Source organism: Thunnus albacares, chromosome 8 (genome assembly GCF_914725855.1).
Source record: "Thunnus albacares chromosome 8, fThuAlb1.1, whole genome shotgun sequence".
NCBI lineage: Eukaryota > Metazoa > Chordata > Actinopteri > Scombriformes > Scombridae > Thunnus > Thunnus albacares.
The window spans coordinates 22836926-22854718 of NC_058113.1; the positions used below are offsets into that span (position 1 = coordinate 22836926).

At 39.8% G+C, this 17793-nt stretch overlaps 1 protein-coding gene across 2 annotated transcripts in view; it reads right to left on the reverse strand.

The window, feature by feature from the left end:
* Window positions 1-14506: 14506 nt before the first annotated feature.
* bcam (basal cell adhesion molecule (Lutheran blood group)) overlaps window positions 14507-17793 on the reverse strand; it is a 52316-nt gene continuing 49029 nt past the window's right edge. For both annotated transcript variants that reach the window (XM_044359257.1, XM_044359258.1), the window contains one exon: window positions 14507-16655. In XM_044359257.1, the coding sequence (XP_044215192.1) occupies window positions 16653-16655 (3 nt within the window). In that variant the 3' untranslated portion in view covers window positions 14507-16652. The remainder of the gene's footprint in view (window positions 16656-17793) is intronic.

Below are 17793 nucleotides of genomic sequence, written 5' to 3' on the forward strand. Positions count from 1 at the left end.
CATGTTGTATTCATGAATTTTAATACATAATTTACTCCGTGACTCTTCCTTTTTCCTCATTTGCCTCAGCAATCCGTTTTCACAGCTGGCTAGCTGCTGCTAATCAGCTCTGATTTTCTCATGCTAGATCATAACTTCACACACGCTACTGTGTCTTTGACAGTGACAGTGAATTAGACATGACAGTGAATATTTGTTTCAGCTCCACATACACTAAAATCTATAAGTCTTGTGACTGCTGGCTCCTTGACTAAAGGACTAGCAGCTTTTTTAACCCAAATATGTGAAACCAGCTATTGCTGTTCTGAAAAACAATAAATGAGAACTAAAACGGTGTTTAAAGCTACACTAATAAATTAAGCATAGCGTTAGGTCAGGCAGGCCACAAAGTCAAGCTCATCTCACAAACCCAGCCTATATCAGCTGGTAGCAGCTGATCTCAAAGTCAGCCCACATCAGCTGATGGCTCAATTGATTCTCATCTATGCATTCAATTGACAAATCTTATACAAGGCACCTTATTTAAACTGCTTTAGTCTGCCTACCCTTGCTGCTTCCTCTGCAAGCCACCTTGCAAGCCACCTCCACCCCAGTTTTTGCTTTACATGCTGTGTCTGACTGAATCAATGTCATTTCTGTTGTCACTGTTGCATGCTCTGCTCAGTACCTGGGGCCTTTGCTGCTGCTCTCCCTGCCTTAGGCTTTCCATGTAAGCACATGGAAGGGCAGGGAGGTTTGACTGAAATATTTTTAGCCATGCTAGAGGCATGGCTCTACAGATGGCAATGTAAGTCTGTTGATCAGTCAGTCTCAACACCCATTAGATGTACCATGAAATTTTGTACAGACATTCTATGGTCCTCAGAGGATTAATTCCACTGAGTTTACACCACCAGCAGGTTGCTATTTTTGGCATTTAGTGAAATGTTTTGACAACTATCGGATGGATTTCCATGAAATTTAGTACAGATATCCATGGTGCCCAGAGGATGAATCCAAGTCACGTTTTCCCTGCCCTGACAGTACCTCTATTACCACCAGCAAGTCAAAGCTTTCCCTTATTCTGTGAAATATCTGTGGTCATAATTAAATCACTTAATGAGCCTCAGATGTACTTTTTGTTAAGTGCTAATTAGAAAATGTTTGCATGCTAAGATGCTAAACTAAGTTGGTGACTGTGGTAAACATTATACCTGATTAGCATCAGCAAAAATAGTTTTGGTTCATTCTCTTCATCCTCATTAGCATTTTTTTCTAGCCGCAGCAAGCAACTGTTTTCATTAAAAAATGGTGGACATATGACTCCAAAAAATGCTAATGTTGCTCAGTTTCTGCATACATGTGTTAATAGGCTCTCTGTTGTGTTTACAGCTTCTTCTGCAGCAAATTATAGAAATCTTATTTTGGGATAAAACAATTCATTTCTGTTTATTACAGAATCTAATGAAATGAAATGAAATTATGTCAAATGGAATGAGCCTGGTAATCAGGTGTGACTGGGAATATTCCATTGTGCAAATGCTGCCATGACAAATGGGGAGCTGCATTAATGTGAAGAACCACTAGATGGTGTTAAAGCTCAATAATTAAGAAACATTGAGCCAAACAGAGAAGAATGAGAGAGAGAGAGAGAGAGAGAGAGAGAGAGAGAGAGAGAGAGAGAGAGAGAGAGAGAGAGAGACTGTGTTCATGACAGGGTGAACAGGTGACATGAATCTTGCATTCTTTGCAAGGTTTTGTATGAACTCTGATCCGAGATCTGAGCTCTGCCATGACACCAGTGCATTCACAAAAATATGTTATAGCAATTAACACATGGATATAATGTAACACTACCAAGACACACTGAGTACAAAGGAACCAGAGAAAACATTTGAGAGTTAATGGCACATACACACACACACACACACACACACACACACACACACACACACACACACACACACACACACACTCATACAAAGTACAGACACATCATACATACACCAACTCAAATGTGCACACACACACACACACATACACACACACTTACATGCAAAGTGACTGACAGCTGTGTCCATAATCTTCCAGGCAGTTGAACATAGAGGCCACTCCGCCATCTGTTCTCAACACTTCTCTCCCTTTCCTCACTCCCTCTTCTTCCACCTCAGTGGGAGACATACGGCAAACTGAGTGGGCTGACTTTGGTAACTGGGATGTCATTTTAGGAAGCAGTGTGATATTAATTGGTGTGGGTTTTAAGAGCTGTTGTTTGTGTTTGTTTTGTCTTTTGAATTGGATAGCATTGTTTATAACTCAAGGGTATTTGACTTACACCAATTTAATGTAATAGCGACTGCGTTGTTAATTACTAGCTTTTGTAAAAGATACAAAAGATACTTCTATTTTTCCCTCGAGCAGGAAATCCAATTCAGTAATCCTGAAATCCTGTAAGATTTCCCCTCAAATACCTTCATGGCGTCTCTGTATACAGACTCCCAACTTATCTGCAGTTTGTTGTAGTATGTGGGCTTTATCCCTGTGTAGAGGGTGTAGTTCTTGGTTTACCAGGCTGCTTTAGAGACACAAAGTATCTCCCTAATAATTTTTTCACCTGAAGTCGTAATCTGATTTGGTTATCTTATGTGCTTCTGCAAACACCACATTTCTACTCTGTAATTTCTATCTGAAATAGAGTAGGAAGGAGATGCCTAATACAGTATATGATGTTTGATAAGAACCAACAGCTCCTTGAAGGTTTTAACTGTCCTATAAAGATTAAGACTCTACAGCCATGCTAGCAACATGCTAACATGTGAGAATACTGACATGCTGATGTTTAGAAGGTATGATGTTTACCATGTTCACCATCTTAGTTTGGCATGTAAGCATGTAAACATTTGCTAATTAGTAGTAAAGTATGGCTGAAGCTGATGAGAATGTCTTTAGTTTTGCAGGTGTTTGGTCAAACCAAAGTATTCAACAAGCAAAAATTTTGACCTGATAATGTTGCTATACATAAAGTGAAGGGATCATGAAAGTTATTGCAGTTCATTCTGTGGGGAACATGAATGTCTGAATCAAATTTTGTGATAATCCATCTGATAGTTGTCAAGACATTCCTCAAAACCAAAAATGTTGACTTCATGGTACAATACAATGCTACAATAAAAGTCAGGAATCAGAAGGATTTATCCTCTGGGCATCGTGGATATCTGTACCAATTTTAATGGCAATCCAACCAATAGGTGCTATTTCTTGATATAAGTGGTGGACTGACCGACAAACGACATTGTCATCACTATATATAATTTCCATAAAAATAATGATCAGAATGACACCTTGTCTCTTGGCCTGCAGCTGATGCATCCTCCTAAGCTCCCACTCAAAATTTAATGGACCAACACAATCAGAAGTTATAGAGACAAGATGACCTTGGTGGCCAGAGGAATTTTTATGCCCTGATAAAAATTCTAGAGTCAAGTCTGACTCACACTGAGCACTTTCCTTCTTCTCTATTTCTGCTTCTCTCCATTTCTGTTATTTCTGACCTTCAGACAAATACACATACTTGCAGATTGTGGATAGACTGTGGCATCTTCTCTCTCAGCCCAGTTGGCTATAATATGCTTACGGTTATTAATGGTTAACCATCGGTGCTTTCCGCCTACCTCACTCCCTGCTTCCAACATACTGTAAATTATTTGTCCTCCCTTCCTCCTTCTCTCTGTTCTGGCTTTCATAACTCAGGCATGCATGCACGGTCCACATTGAGAGCAAATATCATCCTCAATTGCCCAAACACCGTGGCACACACTGATTAATGAGGGAATTAAAATGAACGATGATCCATAGGCAGAAATCTTTTTCCTGGGGTGTGACAGTGCTTATCAGTGGTTGGTACAATATCTGTGGAGTAAATGTGAGGCATCTCCCTCCCTCCTTCCATCTCCCTCCATCGCTCTCTCTCTCTGGCAAACTGTCACCATCACTCATCACCGGCTTACATTCCCAGCATTCCCCTGTGGCACCTGGCTTGTGAGAGAGGAAAAGTGGCTAACACACACTCAAATGCACCTTTTCTTCCTAATAACTGACAAGTCTTTTCACAGAGATGCAAATGAATATGGGAAGCTGACTTATATTAACACACACTTGTGCATGTGTGTATAAGGGTATTATACTTAGTGTGAGTGTGTGTGTGTGTGTGTGTGTGTGTGTGTGTGTGTGTGTGTGTGTCTGTGTGTGTGTGTGTGTGTGTGCGTGTGTGTGTTTCTGTTTGCTAGGCTAATGGCTAATTGAGAATAGCACAGACCAAGTCAATCATGCCGGATCACTCCCCGTCGTCCCATTGAGACCTGTGGCTCATCAGGGGAGATAATTAGTCTGAAGAGCTTTAATGATACTAGCCTAATAGCTACAAGAGCACACTGAGAGGATGCAGTGTGTGTGTGTACGTGTGTGTGTATGTGTGGGATGTGGTGTATGATGTGTCTATGAGAGGTGGTGAGCAAGAGAATAAGTGATTAAAATCGTGTTTTGTTAAAACATGTGTTTATAAGAGTGAGTGTGTGTGTGTGTGGATGATGATAATGTGGTAGCTGATGGGATAATGAATATTGTGGCCTCCAACCCACACACAAACACACACAGACATACTCGGTTTTACTTTGCTTTTCTCCCACTCTCTCCGTCATTGTTACCGTTACAGTGGAGCAGTGAGTTTTCTCATGCTGGTTGCACAATGCAACCCCGACGCACACAACCTCAGTCTGTGCGTGTGTGTGTGTGTGTGTGTATGTGTGTATGTGGTTGAGAGACAGTGAAAGACAGAAAGAGATAGAGGTGGGGGAGGCATTATGCATTCATATTGGGAAATCGCTGTGAATTTAAATGAACATGTGCTTTTTGGTGGACACAAGCTGTTTAGTAAATGCTGCTACAAAGTGCATTGTGGTGCCAGGAGTGCATACATACAGGGTGTGGACACATATGGGAACACTGTATGCTGTACACTATAGCTTCATTATCCGATGAACGAAATGAACATTATGAATAGTTTTTACTGTATTAGGTCCAATTGTGCACATGCTTGTGATATTGTATCCACACCCTGTTTTTTGTTTAATATCTATTTGTTATTGAAGATCTGTTAGTGTTCACTAACTGAGTACACTTGAATAACAATTTTCTATGAACCAACTGAATGCAAAACATAGTGAAGGGTAACAAACAGACAAACAGCAAAACAAAAAAAACACAACCATGCCCAGAGAGCTACTTTGAACTGTTCCTTTAAGAGCTGTCTGATAGAGAGTGGCTGTGTGTGACCATTTCAGTCACTTCCCAAATTTGACAGTCCAACATCCACACCTACTTCACACAGTGATTGGCCACCTGTGCAGAGGTGAGAAAGGAGACAGTGTTTGAACGTCTCTTGCTAGCTCTTTTTTGTGTGATAAATTACTATTTTGGCCACTGTTCATGTGAACTGAGTGCAAAACAATGAATGCCTTCCAGGACATACTGTCTGAAAATAAGTGCTTTTATCCCCATATCCCTACATTTGAATGTGGTTGCTCAGTACAGCTATAAACACTTTGATTTCAGACAACACATCATAATAACTAATTCGTTTATAGCATAACCTGGCCTCTCTGGATTTCTTCCAGAAAGCAAATACGATTCTTGCAGGGGAACGAGCAAACCATTTAGTCAATGCTGTACTGAAGGTCTTTTATGTTTTCCAATTTTCTCCTCTGTTATAAGGCTGAAAACAAAAAAACTGAGGCAACCTTAATGTGGTCATTGTCACAGGTTCTTGTTGCACTATAGCCCTGTCACTTTGGACCCTGGAAATGAAGGTGCTTTTGCGTATCACAAATACATTAACTTTAAACCCAAAGGGGGTGGAGAGAACAAAGTAAGTAATAATTAGCCATATTGACAGTGTTTGTGCATGCATGTGGCTACGGTTACACGTATACAGTAATGGAACTGCATCAACTTGAAATGTTTGGGTGTATCAGATGTGGAAGGAGGGGAGCACACACACGTGCACTCTGATAATGCATTAGTATTGATGGTGCTGGGTTGAGGAAGATCAAACAAACACATACTCAGAATGTCTCCCACTCTCTCTCTCTGACACACACACACACACACGCATTTGCAGTAATGGTTTTCTCAAAAAGGGGCCACAGCTACAAAGAGGTAAACCCCACAGGGAATCCATTTGCCTTCCCTTGCAATCATCATACACCTCTCTAAAAACACTGTGGACTGGCACTGTTGCCATGGATACATAGCGCTTCACCCCCCCTCATACTCTGTAATTTTTCCAATGTATCTTTCCTTCTCTGGAAGGCCTGTAATCCCTATGGATTGGTTAACGCGCTGGCTACATACCAGAACATGCTGTTTCCTGCGTTCAAGCATGTCTCAAAGTGTCTGAGAAGATGTTCTTGTGTGTGTGTGTGTGTGCGTGTGTGTGTGTGTGTGTGTTTGTGTGAAGAATGCAGTAAGAAAGCTTCACCTGAGGGCACACTTAACTTCAAGGAGACAGAAAAATAACACCCGATGATCCTACACAAACAGATACACAGTGCGTAATGCTGTTAACAGCTGCTCACTGCGGTGAATAGGCAATATGGAATGTATATTACCTCTTACACACACAGACACAAACTCTGTAACACAAACACACACATCCCCAAGCTGAGAGAGATGCCCCGTTGCTAACACCAGGTAAGCCTGACAAACTCCCCAGAGCTAATCCTGTTCTCATCGATAGGTCTGTCACACAGGGGAGAGGAGTCGACTCGTATATCACTGCAAACCTGGAAACTCCCTGCCTGCAGAAAAATGTCATCCACAGAATACTGAAAATGCCACAGACAGTGTTACTTTTCTGAGAGTTACCAAAAGATATGTTGGGTGAGCTCATGCTTTGTTTCCTCTCAGCGGTCCCCTTTGTAGGTGAGTTTTCCTGCTTCACGCCTGAGAAACATAAATGATAAATCATTTTGTAAGATTCTCTTTTCACACCTGGCAGACCATGTAAGCGTGTCATTTGAAAGAAAATAAAATTACCTGATTGTTACATAAAATGCTTTAACTGTATAACCTAAGGAATTGATTTCTACAAAAACCCACTGACACGTTTAAAAAGTTTTTATTTGTGAGAATTGTAATTCAAATTCAATACCAGACTAACCAACCAGTCAAGTAATAGGGATTAGAATCTCAAGGCATTGGGAGTAAATAATTTACACTGGCGAGGTATCTGATTTTAGATTGAGATTGAGATTTTATGTTTTGTTTTATTTCTTAAAAGAAACATGATTGATTTGGCTGCCTCTTGTCAAAAATACATTGAAAAAAATGCATTTATTATAATTTTACCTTGACTAAAATCTGTATTCTAATGGTACAGTGGGGATTTTCGGTGTGAGACTTGAACTTATCCTGCAAAATGTCCTGTCAGATATCATCATGTGAGCTTGAATGGTCTTCACAAAACATTACATACAGACAATGAGTCTTAAACATATCCAGTAGAGCATTAACACTGGGTAAGATGCCTTTTTTGTGGATTAGTCCGCAGTTACAACTCTAGAATAGTGGCCATGATGGCAGTCCCTGCTAACATCAACTTCTTTCTCATCTGTTTACTTTAAACAAATTGCTGTTGCTGCAGCCACAAGAGTAAAATGCATCATTTCCTGTGCAGCAAAAGATTTCCACTTGTTCCACAGTTCCCCTGACGGGTCAGAGCAGCAAATTTAAACCAATACTAATTCATAAGGACAATGTCACGGATTATTAACTTCAAATATAGGTTTTTACATTTCAAGACACAGAAAGCACCCTGAACTAGAATCACAGTTGGACCAGTGTCCCCTGCTATGACCCTCTTCTCGTTCTTACTGTAGCGTAACAGCTAACCTTTGAAACATAAAACCTAACCCCGGCTCTGACCCTGCGTGGCGAAGGACAACTTCACAAACATAAGTCTTGGTGGCAATTTTCCAAACCATTCTGTGCCACATAGCACAAACACAGACATCACACACATACATAGTCTGAGAGGAAGGAGGGGTGGGGAACACATACAATTAGTAAGGAATGTTAGCCCCTCTTAGCTGCCCCTCACCCTACTCAGAAAAGAAGCATGCCCTCACACAGTTATTCATACAGTACAGGTCATGACCAGAGCACCAGAAATCTCTCTCAAGATTCTCCAAAACTATTTTAGTTAGGGGAGCTTCATGCAGAGGCACTGAGGTCAAAGTTTTGACCAATGAGTATACATAAATACAATGTGTGTATATGGATGTTGCAGGGTGGTACGACACAGACACAGCCAGGCAGTGCAAGCAAGAGCAGACAAGTCTGGGGATTTAGGGAGTAAATAATTTACACTAACATATACACTAATAGTGGGTCAGCATCTGCAAAACATCTCACACAAAAACACTTTCTCCCTCTCGTGCACACTTTTTTCCCCCCTTTGTGCATGTGTGTGGCGTTGCAGAGCTATGTCCTTTGATCCACCATCAAATAAAGTGGGCAAGTCTGATAAGCTGATAAGGCTGCAGCTGAGAGACACACCAGGGCTCCTTACTTACCAAACAGGCAATGCAGACGAAGGAAAACCTTGACACAGGTAGACACACCGGCACAGCAGCTGTCAGTGACTAAACGGTGTGTCGTGTTTTCTATTACTGCGCACGGCAGCTTGATAAGACCCCTCTGGCTCTGTAATAAACAGAGCTCTCTCATCACTTGATAGGTGGTAGTTTTTTTCCCATTAAGGTAAAGGAAGTAGGGAAGGTCACACAACTAAATGAGCAGTATAAAATGGAAGTTAAGGTGAAAAGGGGAGATTGAAAATGGAAAAGAGGATATAAATTAAGAAAAAAAAAGAAGTGCTATCAAGGTTGCTCCAAACGCCCTCGCCCTCGTTTAATAAAAACAAGTGATACACACATGAGATCCTGTTTATTCCGACAGCAGGAGAGATGAGAGTGAATACGTGAGTGAAAGAAAAAAAGGAGGACAGGATGGGATATAATGGCAAAGCTCCATTAGTAAGTCAGTGGAGCATATGATAGTAATTATCAGGTGTACTCTTGGGATGCCCTAAGTCGCTCTAGCTGTCACTGCTATTACTGTTACAACACACAAGGGAAACAAACATTCTCCACAGCGTGTATGTGTGCATATGCAATATGTGAGACGTGAGGCAAACTGGAAAAAAGAGGAAACCAAGGAGCGATATCAGCTGGCATATTGTTGGATGATGTAAATGCAACCGCTGTTTTTCTTGGCTCTTTGAGTGTGTGTGTTTGGCTGCAGGCAGGTGTGTGTATGTGTGACGAGTGTTTTAAGGTGTATTTTCTACAGTAAGAGTTGGGCAACAAGGTCAAGTGTGAAAAATGTGCTACCCTTTCATCATGCTACACAACTCAACATGCTTCTAGGTATGTATGCCATTTCAGGAACCTTGGTTTAACACACATACATACACACAAACATGCTAGCAAATCATCTTCAAAAACATAGATATTATTAACTGGGTAAGTGTGTGTGTATGTGTGTGTGTGTGTGTGTGTTTTATCCTCCAGACAGCTGCTGTGCTGTAATGTTAGCTGATGGGAGGGGCCTGTAGCATGTACAGAAGTTCTCGGAGGAGCAGCACTCAACAGCTGCTTTTCAGCTCCTCCGGGCCCTTCTCCCTCTCTCCTCTTCTTTTAACATCAACCCCCCCCCCCCCCCCCCCCCCCTCTCTCTCTCCTTCTCTCTACTGGGCATCAGGGGATTTTTTTTGCTTTTGGCAGTACTTAAAATCCAGTGTTTCATGGTGTGTGACTGTGTGTGAACACAAATGCATGAGTATTCTAAACACATGCGGTATACCGATGAACACCTCCTGATGGCAGTTTATCAGCAATATGGTCTGTCTGCCTTTTATGATGTTAAACAGACTTGGTCCCACTAGTCTTTCAGTTCATCCAGCTTTTCACTTTAATGAGTCCATTTGACATGATTCTGCTGAAGAGTTCCATTACAAAATGCTAAATATGTACTTAAAATTCAATACCTCACCATAGAAATTCATTATTTAATATCTCTGAAACAAATCCATTCTATTGCCAAAAGCTTCAGTGATTTTTGCTCTATGAAAAGTAGCATAATCAGTTTTCAGTTTAATACTATTAACTCTTTTGTAAATGAAGGTGTCATTTTTAATAGTTATCCAAGCATTATGAGAAACAGAAATATTTTCCTCTTCCTGTGTGATTGTTGGTTCTAGTTACAAATACGACTGATCTTGTGTCTTTATTTCATTTTAAATAAAGTTCACCTCAGCCTGTCATGGAGAATTTAAGAGGCCTTTGACCTCGATTTACGCATTCATCCTTGCATTAACTTGAATGAACTCTGATACAGCTCTCAATCTCCCCCATTCCCTCAGAGACAACACAAAGTAGCCTAACTAATTAAAATTAAAACACATCCAGCTTTGCCTTCATAACCAAACTCCCCACAGGTAGTCTGGCTCTCCTGAGTGACACACACTCACACACTTGCTGAAACTCGGGTGGCGGGGGATCGGCTGCTACTCAGCTTAATAGCACACCCGCAGATACAATCCATGAAACAAATCGTCCATGCTGCAAGATAGATATCAGAAATACAGCAAATAAATGCAAGCTCACACAGGTAAGCGCAAACTCACATACACAGTGAGTACAAAGGTACCGTCTCTCTGTTCTGTCTCTCATAATCGCACCCGAACAGTAAACACATTCAAGCCACACAGGATATTAAACCGTAGGACTGAGGGAGATAAACACATTTATCACACAAGCGCTTTTTCATTCTTTATCTCTTCCACCTCTCAGCCATACACCTTCACTCCCTCCCTCCCTTCCTCCTTTCTTCCCTCCCTCTATCTCCTGTTTTATTTCTTTATAGCCAATATTTGTCTGAAATCCGAGCGCCAATGCAGATTTATGACATCTTAACAAGGCTTCTTCTGTTTCTTCCTTCGTCGCCAATCACCACTTTCATTTCCTCTTATCCTGACAGTAAACCCTCCAACTACACCGTGTCCTCCTTCACTTTGCCTTTAAATCCATTTTCAGTTCCCTCCTTTTCCTTTTCCTCTCTGCCGTTTTAAATCTACTTTCTGCCATTTTTAAGACTCTCTATGAATTATCCTCTTCCTGCTCTTCCTCCCTTGACACACCTTGTCCTCTATTAATCACTCCATCCATGCTGACCTTTTTCATGCCTCATTGCTCTCGGGGTTGTGCGTACAAACTGCATGTGTGTGCTGATTACGCAGGATGATGGAGCACATATTGTCAGCAGGGCTGTCACCAGAGCCTTGTACATCCTGGATCCATCTCAACAACGTCGCATAAAGAGTCTATTTCTGTGTGTGTGTGTGTGTGTGTATGCTGGGCTGAACCCGAGCCAAATACTACTGAGTAGCCATCAGATCCGGGTCGAGCAGGCAAAGGGGACAAACGGTGGCTGTCATCCCTCAATAGGCTGACACTAAATGGCTAAATCAGTTTAAAGCTACTGTAACTAAACCCAGTGGAGGCAGCAGGAAAACTCACAGTGGGCAGAAGGAAGGAGGTGGGAGAAAGGGAAGGACATTGGAAGGAAGGGAAGTAATCCCCCTCATTGTTAGAAAGACTGAAAAGCTCTGATCCTTTCATTCTTTGTAAAACAAAAAAAAAAGAAAAAAAGAAGAGGATCTCTCTCTCTCTCTCTCTCTCTCTCTCTCACACACACACACATACACACACACACACACTCAATATCCTCTTGATCCACACCACACCCTTAAAGCCTATTTTTACCACGCTTATGATGACATCACATTCATTTATTCATGACTATTACCAGCATCACAGAGGGTATATGTTTAAAGCGAGACTTTGTAACTTTTGATGGGAAAAAATAACACATTCTTCCTCTAACAAATGATAAGGTGAATTGTGAATTCCCAAGCAATAAAACACACTCTTTCTCAGATTCACTACACTGAGTGGTTTAGTTATTACAGCCTTGTGTAGTCTGGTATGATCAGTAACTACTAATACCTTAGTGGCTGAAGTAAACTTAACACATTGCTGTGTATCTAATATTTCAGTTCACTGACTTACACTACATTTTAGCATGTCACAGACATTGTTGGGAAGTACAATAATGCGAGTACTTTTTTTTATTAATGAGTGGTGTGATGGATTACAATTTGAAATTTAGTAATAAACAGTTACTGATCCCAGTAATGCTCCGTTACTTTTGACAATTTGGGGGTTGGCTTATTTGCTGTCTTACTGGGAGTTTGATGGAGGGTTGATTAGTTTGATAAGTATGTTTTAATCTGAAACTAAGAGTTGTTGTGTTTTCATTAGCTTAGAATGAGCCTTTATATCTCTTCCATGGAGGCTGCCATGTTGCACCATCATGTTTCTACAGTAGAATAGACGAATCAAAGATCTTTCACATTTTTCACAAGTTTCACAGCCACCATAGGTTCTATTACATATTACATATTATTATTATTACTATTATATTACATTATAATCTGCAACCTCACTGCTAGATGCCCCTAAATCCTACACACTGCACCTCTAAGTGTTGACTCTGGTCATTATATTATGTGTTCTCATTAGTTGGCTTGCTTACATTATCCACTGGTAAGCCTACATTCAGGAATTACCTGGTTTCGTTGGAGGTGCGTGAAGCTTGATTGTGAGAATGAAACTTCTGTAGTGTGCGGTCACAGAGTTGACAGCTTGAACTAGCTGTTGATGGTCCAAACGGCTGTAAGTGTGTCTTGTTTTCCATTTCTGCAGGTGTTTAAGTGAGCAATGAAAGTTAAGTAACAAGTAATGTAAATACTTTTGCTGTTGAGTAATAATACACTTTCTTAAAAAAAATCTTTTTAAATGATATGTAATGAGTAATTAATAGCATTTTTTGAGCAACTTGCCTGACACTGGTCACAGATTGAAACATTTTAATGGTTTTTATCTTCATAGCAACTGACATGAACATCTTGGGAAATTAATGTAGGCCTAAATTTGATAAGCACTGCCCTGTTGTTCTCCATGTGGACACAGTGGCCGCTGCTCAGTCAAAAATATAGCATTACTTTTAAAGAAGCAAGTCAATCAAAGACTACATTTTTTTATATTATCATCAGTATGTCTTATCATTTCAATGCTGGGGTCATTCCACATTACTTATTATTTATTCAGTGCATCCAAGAGATGTTTTTCTTTGCAGAGTCTGTAGCATCTTCAGGGGCTTCAGACTGAAGCCTGGAATTAAACATTAAAAGATTTGCTTTTTCAGATGTGTTTCCGCAAAGAAAAACATCTGAAGCAGCAGTCTGAAGCCCATGAAGATGCTGACATATATCTTCACCTCCATCACATCTGACACTGTTATTTACATTTTCCATAAATTCCCTCTAGATGTCCAAACCCTCTTACTGCTTGCTTCTGGCTTTGCTGCTTTGTATTAGGAGCACAGATCGATTTCTCCAGGTCACACTGATGGGAGATTTTTTAATTTCCTAATGGAGAGCCAGCAGAGTGGGAGGGGGGTGTGTGTGTCAGGAGAATTGTGCTGACAGACCTGTAAGCAGTGAGCCTGTGTAGATATATAGATGCATAGTGTTGGGTAAAATTGCCAGTGGTACAAGGTTAGAGTTCACTGTTACATAAGCTTAATGTTAGAGGAAGAAAGATTTCTTAATGTGGAAAACAAATCAGCCTAGTTTAGATTTTTCATCCCTCCTGATCTCTCTTGATCAACTGTTGCTTTGATATATGAATTTTAAAATAGCAGATTATCATTATAGCCGCTATTGATAAGAATCATCCTACTAACGGTTACTGATCTACGCACAAAGGCGCATATCAATTTGCTGATGATTGATGGCTTCATTTCGACTCATTTTTAAACATGAAAGCGAGTAGAGAGAACACTGCATCATGAAGTCAGCAATGAGCCCATCCTTCAAGTACTTATCGATGTAAAACATGAGCTTCCTCCATTTTTCTGTTCTGTCACAACAAATCATGGGATCAATCAATGTGAGGGGAAATTTACATAATGCTGGTTATATCAAAGAGATTAAACTTTGGTGCAAGCTAGAAATCAATTTAGATGTCATCTTCGAGGAAGTGTAAGGAAAAACATACACGGATGAATTCAAAAGCAATTTGACATCCGACAAGTCTTTTGGTGTGGTGTAAGATTTTTGAGATGAAGTTCAGTGGTGAGTAAGGGTTTATGTTGCAAGACACACTTCCTTGCCTCCAAGGAATTCACCTTCACACAACTTCGTGCATCTTGATGAGCATGCACAGAGAATTTCACACATTTAATCCCATTTGTGATAACGATGAAAAATAACAGTGATGTTGCCCAACGAATTCCAAAATAGTATTTTTCTTAACTGCAGAGACATGAATAAAAACACGGAGAATAAAGGGGTGTGATTGGTTTTCTTGAGTTTTTTTTTCATTATAAATTCTACACAGCTGGAACAAAATAAAAAGATACATCAACACACCACAGAGGTCACAACAGCGTACCACAAAATATACAGTATACAGTACAGAGAGAGAGAGAGAAGTAAAGCACTGAGAATATCTCATAAAAAAGAAACCTTTTTAAAAAAAAAAACATTTCTCTCTTTTCTCAGCTAGTGGAAAGGCATGGGAAAAATGAAAACTCAGTAGTTCCAAAATGAAGAATCCCCTTTCTAAAAAAAAACAAAGCAACTTTAATACCACAATATTTTTTTTATATAAAACATTAAAATAAAAATAAAAAAGATGCTCCAAGTTTAAGTCTTCACCTGCCATCACAGGTTTGCTAACAGTCAATAAGTTTATGGCAAGATCAGTAGACTGACATTGAAAAATAAAATGAGCCTTCTGGGCGTAGATAGTGGTTTGAATTGACCTTTTTTTAAAAAAAAATCAAGGCCATAGGTTCCAGTGTACAACAAAGATAAAGGGCCTGTCAACCTGCTATCATCTCTCTCTGGCCTGCCGACAGTGTAAGGGAGGAACATAAATGTCTGTATCGCGTACCTAAACAAAAAAACACTCCTGCTGTGACACTCAAAAACTCTTTCATTTGGTAAAAATCACAAATAACTCACATACACCAGCAAATCCCCTGATCCCTCCCCCATGTTCCCTTCCCTTCCCTGCTTGTATCAAACTAGGGTGAATCTGTGCCAGTGATTTCTCCTAATAGGTGAATCTGTGACTACTGCGCCGTAGCCCCTACAAGTCCCATTTTGTTGTCATGAGAAAACGACAACATAGCAGGCTACAGTTTGAGATTGTCGACCATTTCACCAAATTCCACCAATTTTACAGTGAAAGCTGATGATAATTGGGCTTTTTGAGCGGAACCACTGCGTGCTGTGCTTGTGAGAACTGTTTCATCCTGGAGAAGAGGACTGAAAGGCTGTGAGAGACTTGGTAAGAAACGGTAGCAATTACAATCCCAGGCCAGCAGCTTAGTAACCACAGACACTTTGAGCTCCACACATCAGGCACAGTACACCTCCTGCTCGATAGACAGGTTAATCAGTATTTGAATTTACAAAGAAAACAAGAGCGCAAAGGAAAACAAGCGAATGATTGATGTACTAACATAATATACAAGTATGCTGGAAATGGCAAAAACAAATTTGTACAACCTAATAGCTTGCTTGTTTGGTGGCTTTTAACAGGATTTAAAAAGGCAAGCAATTGTAGAGAAAAGATTGGCATTACTAAATGCCTGGGCTGTTTCTAGCAAAAGCTAATTAGGGATATTGAAAAAAAAATATATAAACATTCACAGGTGGTAAAAATGCAATTAAAGAAACATCACTAAAGCGAACACAGAGCTTCTTTGAGCTGAAATGTTACAGCCATGTGTGCCAAATAGCGTGCTTGGGGATTAAATGTTGTGAGCTGCCGTAAATCATCACGTATTACTGAAGTGAATAAAACAGAATGGCAGCCTGTGATAATTTATCCCAACATACCCAGCAGAAAGCAGAGAATTTAAGTGCAGACTCCAAGACAGAGTAGTCACTACAGTGTCACACTTAGATGCAGACACACACTCCAAAAAACACAGAAGCATAATGGCATTTTGTGTTGCATTTGGGGTAGATAAGAAAGATTTTGCCCCTGTGTTTGGCTTGTGTCAATCCACGCCTCAGTGTGTGTAGCTCTACTCTGCAGAGGAGTCAACCGAAGATGTGATTGGTGAATAAGGAGTTACAATCAAATGAAGCCATGATAATAATGCCATACAGTGATGTCACATTATGATTTTGCACATGTACAGTTTTAAACCTGTGGTAACACAGATGGGTTTAATCTTTAAGAGCAAATCTATCTTTTAAAAAAAAGGAGAAGCTCCACTCAACAGGTCCACTCCAGGTTATAAAACAAGTATACCCAATACCAAGCATGGTGAGGTCCCCAAATCAAACCCATTTCCACCTTTTGATGTTCCCCACAGTCCCATATCTAAATAAAAATTAGCCCTGTTGTCTTCATAACCGTTGTCCTCCTTCCCTTCATCCCTCAGTCGGTAATGTTCATTGTCTCATGTCATCACTATTAGAGAGAAAGAGAGACAAAAACACACAGAGAAAAATATAAATATCACATATGTGCCATCATGATAGATGAATATATGCTTATGATGATAAGAAACTACTGTACTTATGGTTTTCCAGTAAAAAAGAATTAGATATCCATCATCCAGAAATTCTGAGTATTCTTAAACTAAATAATTATCTTAAGAAAATGTACGTTTATTAAGTGCCGATAAATGTATATATGTTCTTGTATTTAGATAACAGTTGCATTAATTGTTTGTTTTATAACATTAAAACAAACAATTTTCAAATGCAACACTATGAAATGGTCTCCTGCTGCTTATATGTTTGTCAATTAACACACACATCTGGACAAATTAGCTGTACAATAACAATATCAGAAAATTACCATTAAAATTTACCATTATCATTTTACATCTTTATTAAAGAGTGACTGTGGACTGCTGACAGGGAACAAGAGGAGATAACAAACATATATGTATAGAGCATTTGATCTCAGAGTATTATATTTCAGAGCAGAGTCATGTGTTCTGCAGCTGGCATTACAAGCTGTAAGCATTATAAGCATATGTTACTTTATTTGTACACTTGTTGTGGTGAGACATTCTCCTAAATAAATCTGTCAACAAATGTATAAAATACAAGCCGAGTTTTCTGAGAAGTCTGTAGCTTGGATGCAGTCTTTTAGAAGGCTTACGTGTTGATATTTTTTTAATGACGTCTCAAGAAACATCACTTGATAGCATATGGAGAGACAGACTTTTACATCTTCTCATTATATCCACTTCAAAGCAAAGCAAAGTGTGTGTGCAATCTCGCTGCAATTCTGAAATGTCACACAGTTTGCTGTCAGTAGTCTTAAAAATCTCATAAAACAAGGCTTGCTTAAACTGGCTTTCACATTCACGTCAAATATGCCACTACCATAATTTTCATGATGAAATGTTTTACATTTGTGATGACATTTTCGGATGTCTCCGTGCAGCTGTCACCCTCCGTCATTTCTTCTCTATTTGAATTAAAACTGACTTTAGACACTCAGCATGAATGATGGCTCTGAAGATATTTCTGCTGACTGCATTATTCATGTTCATGTCAAACTGATCCCAATTGGTATAAGGGATCATTTTAGG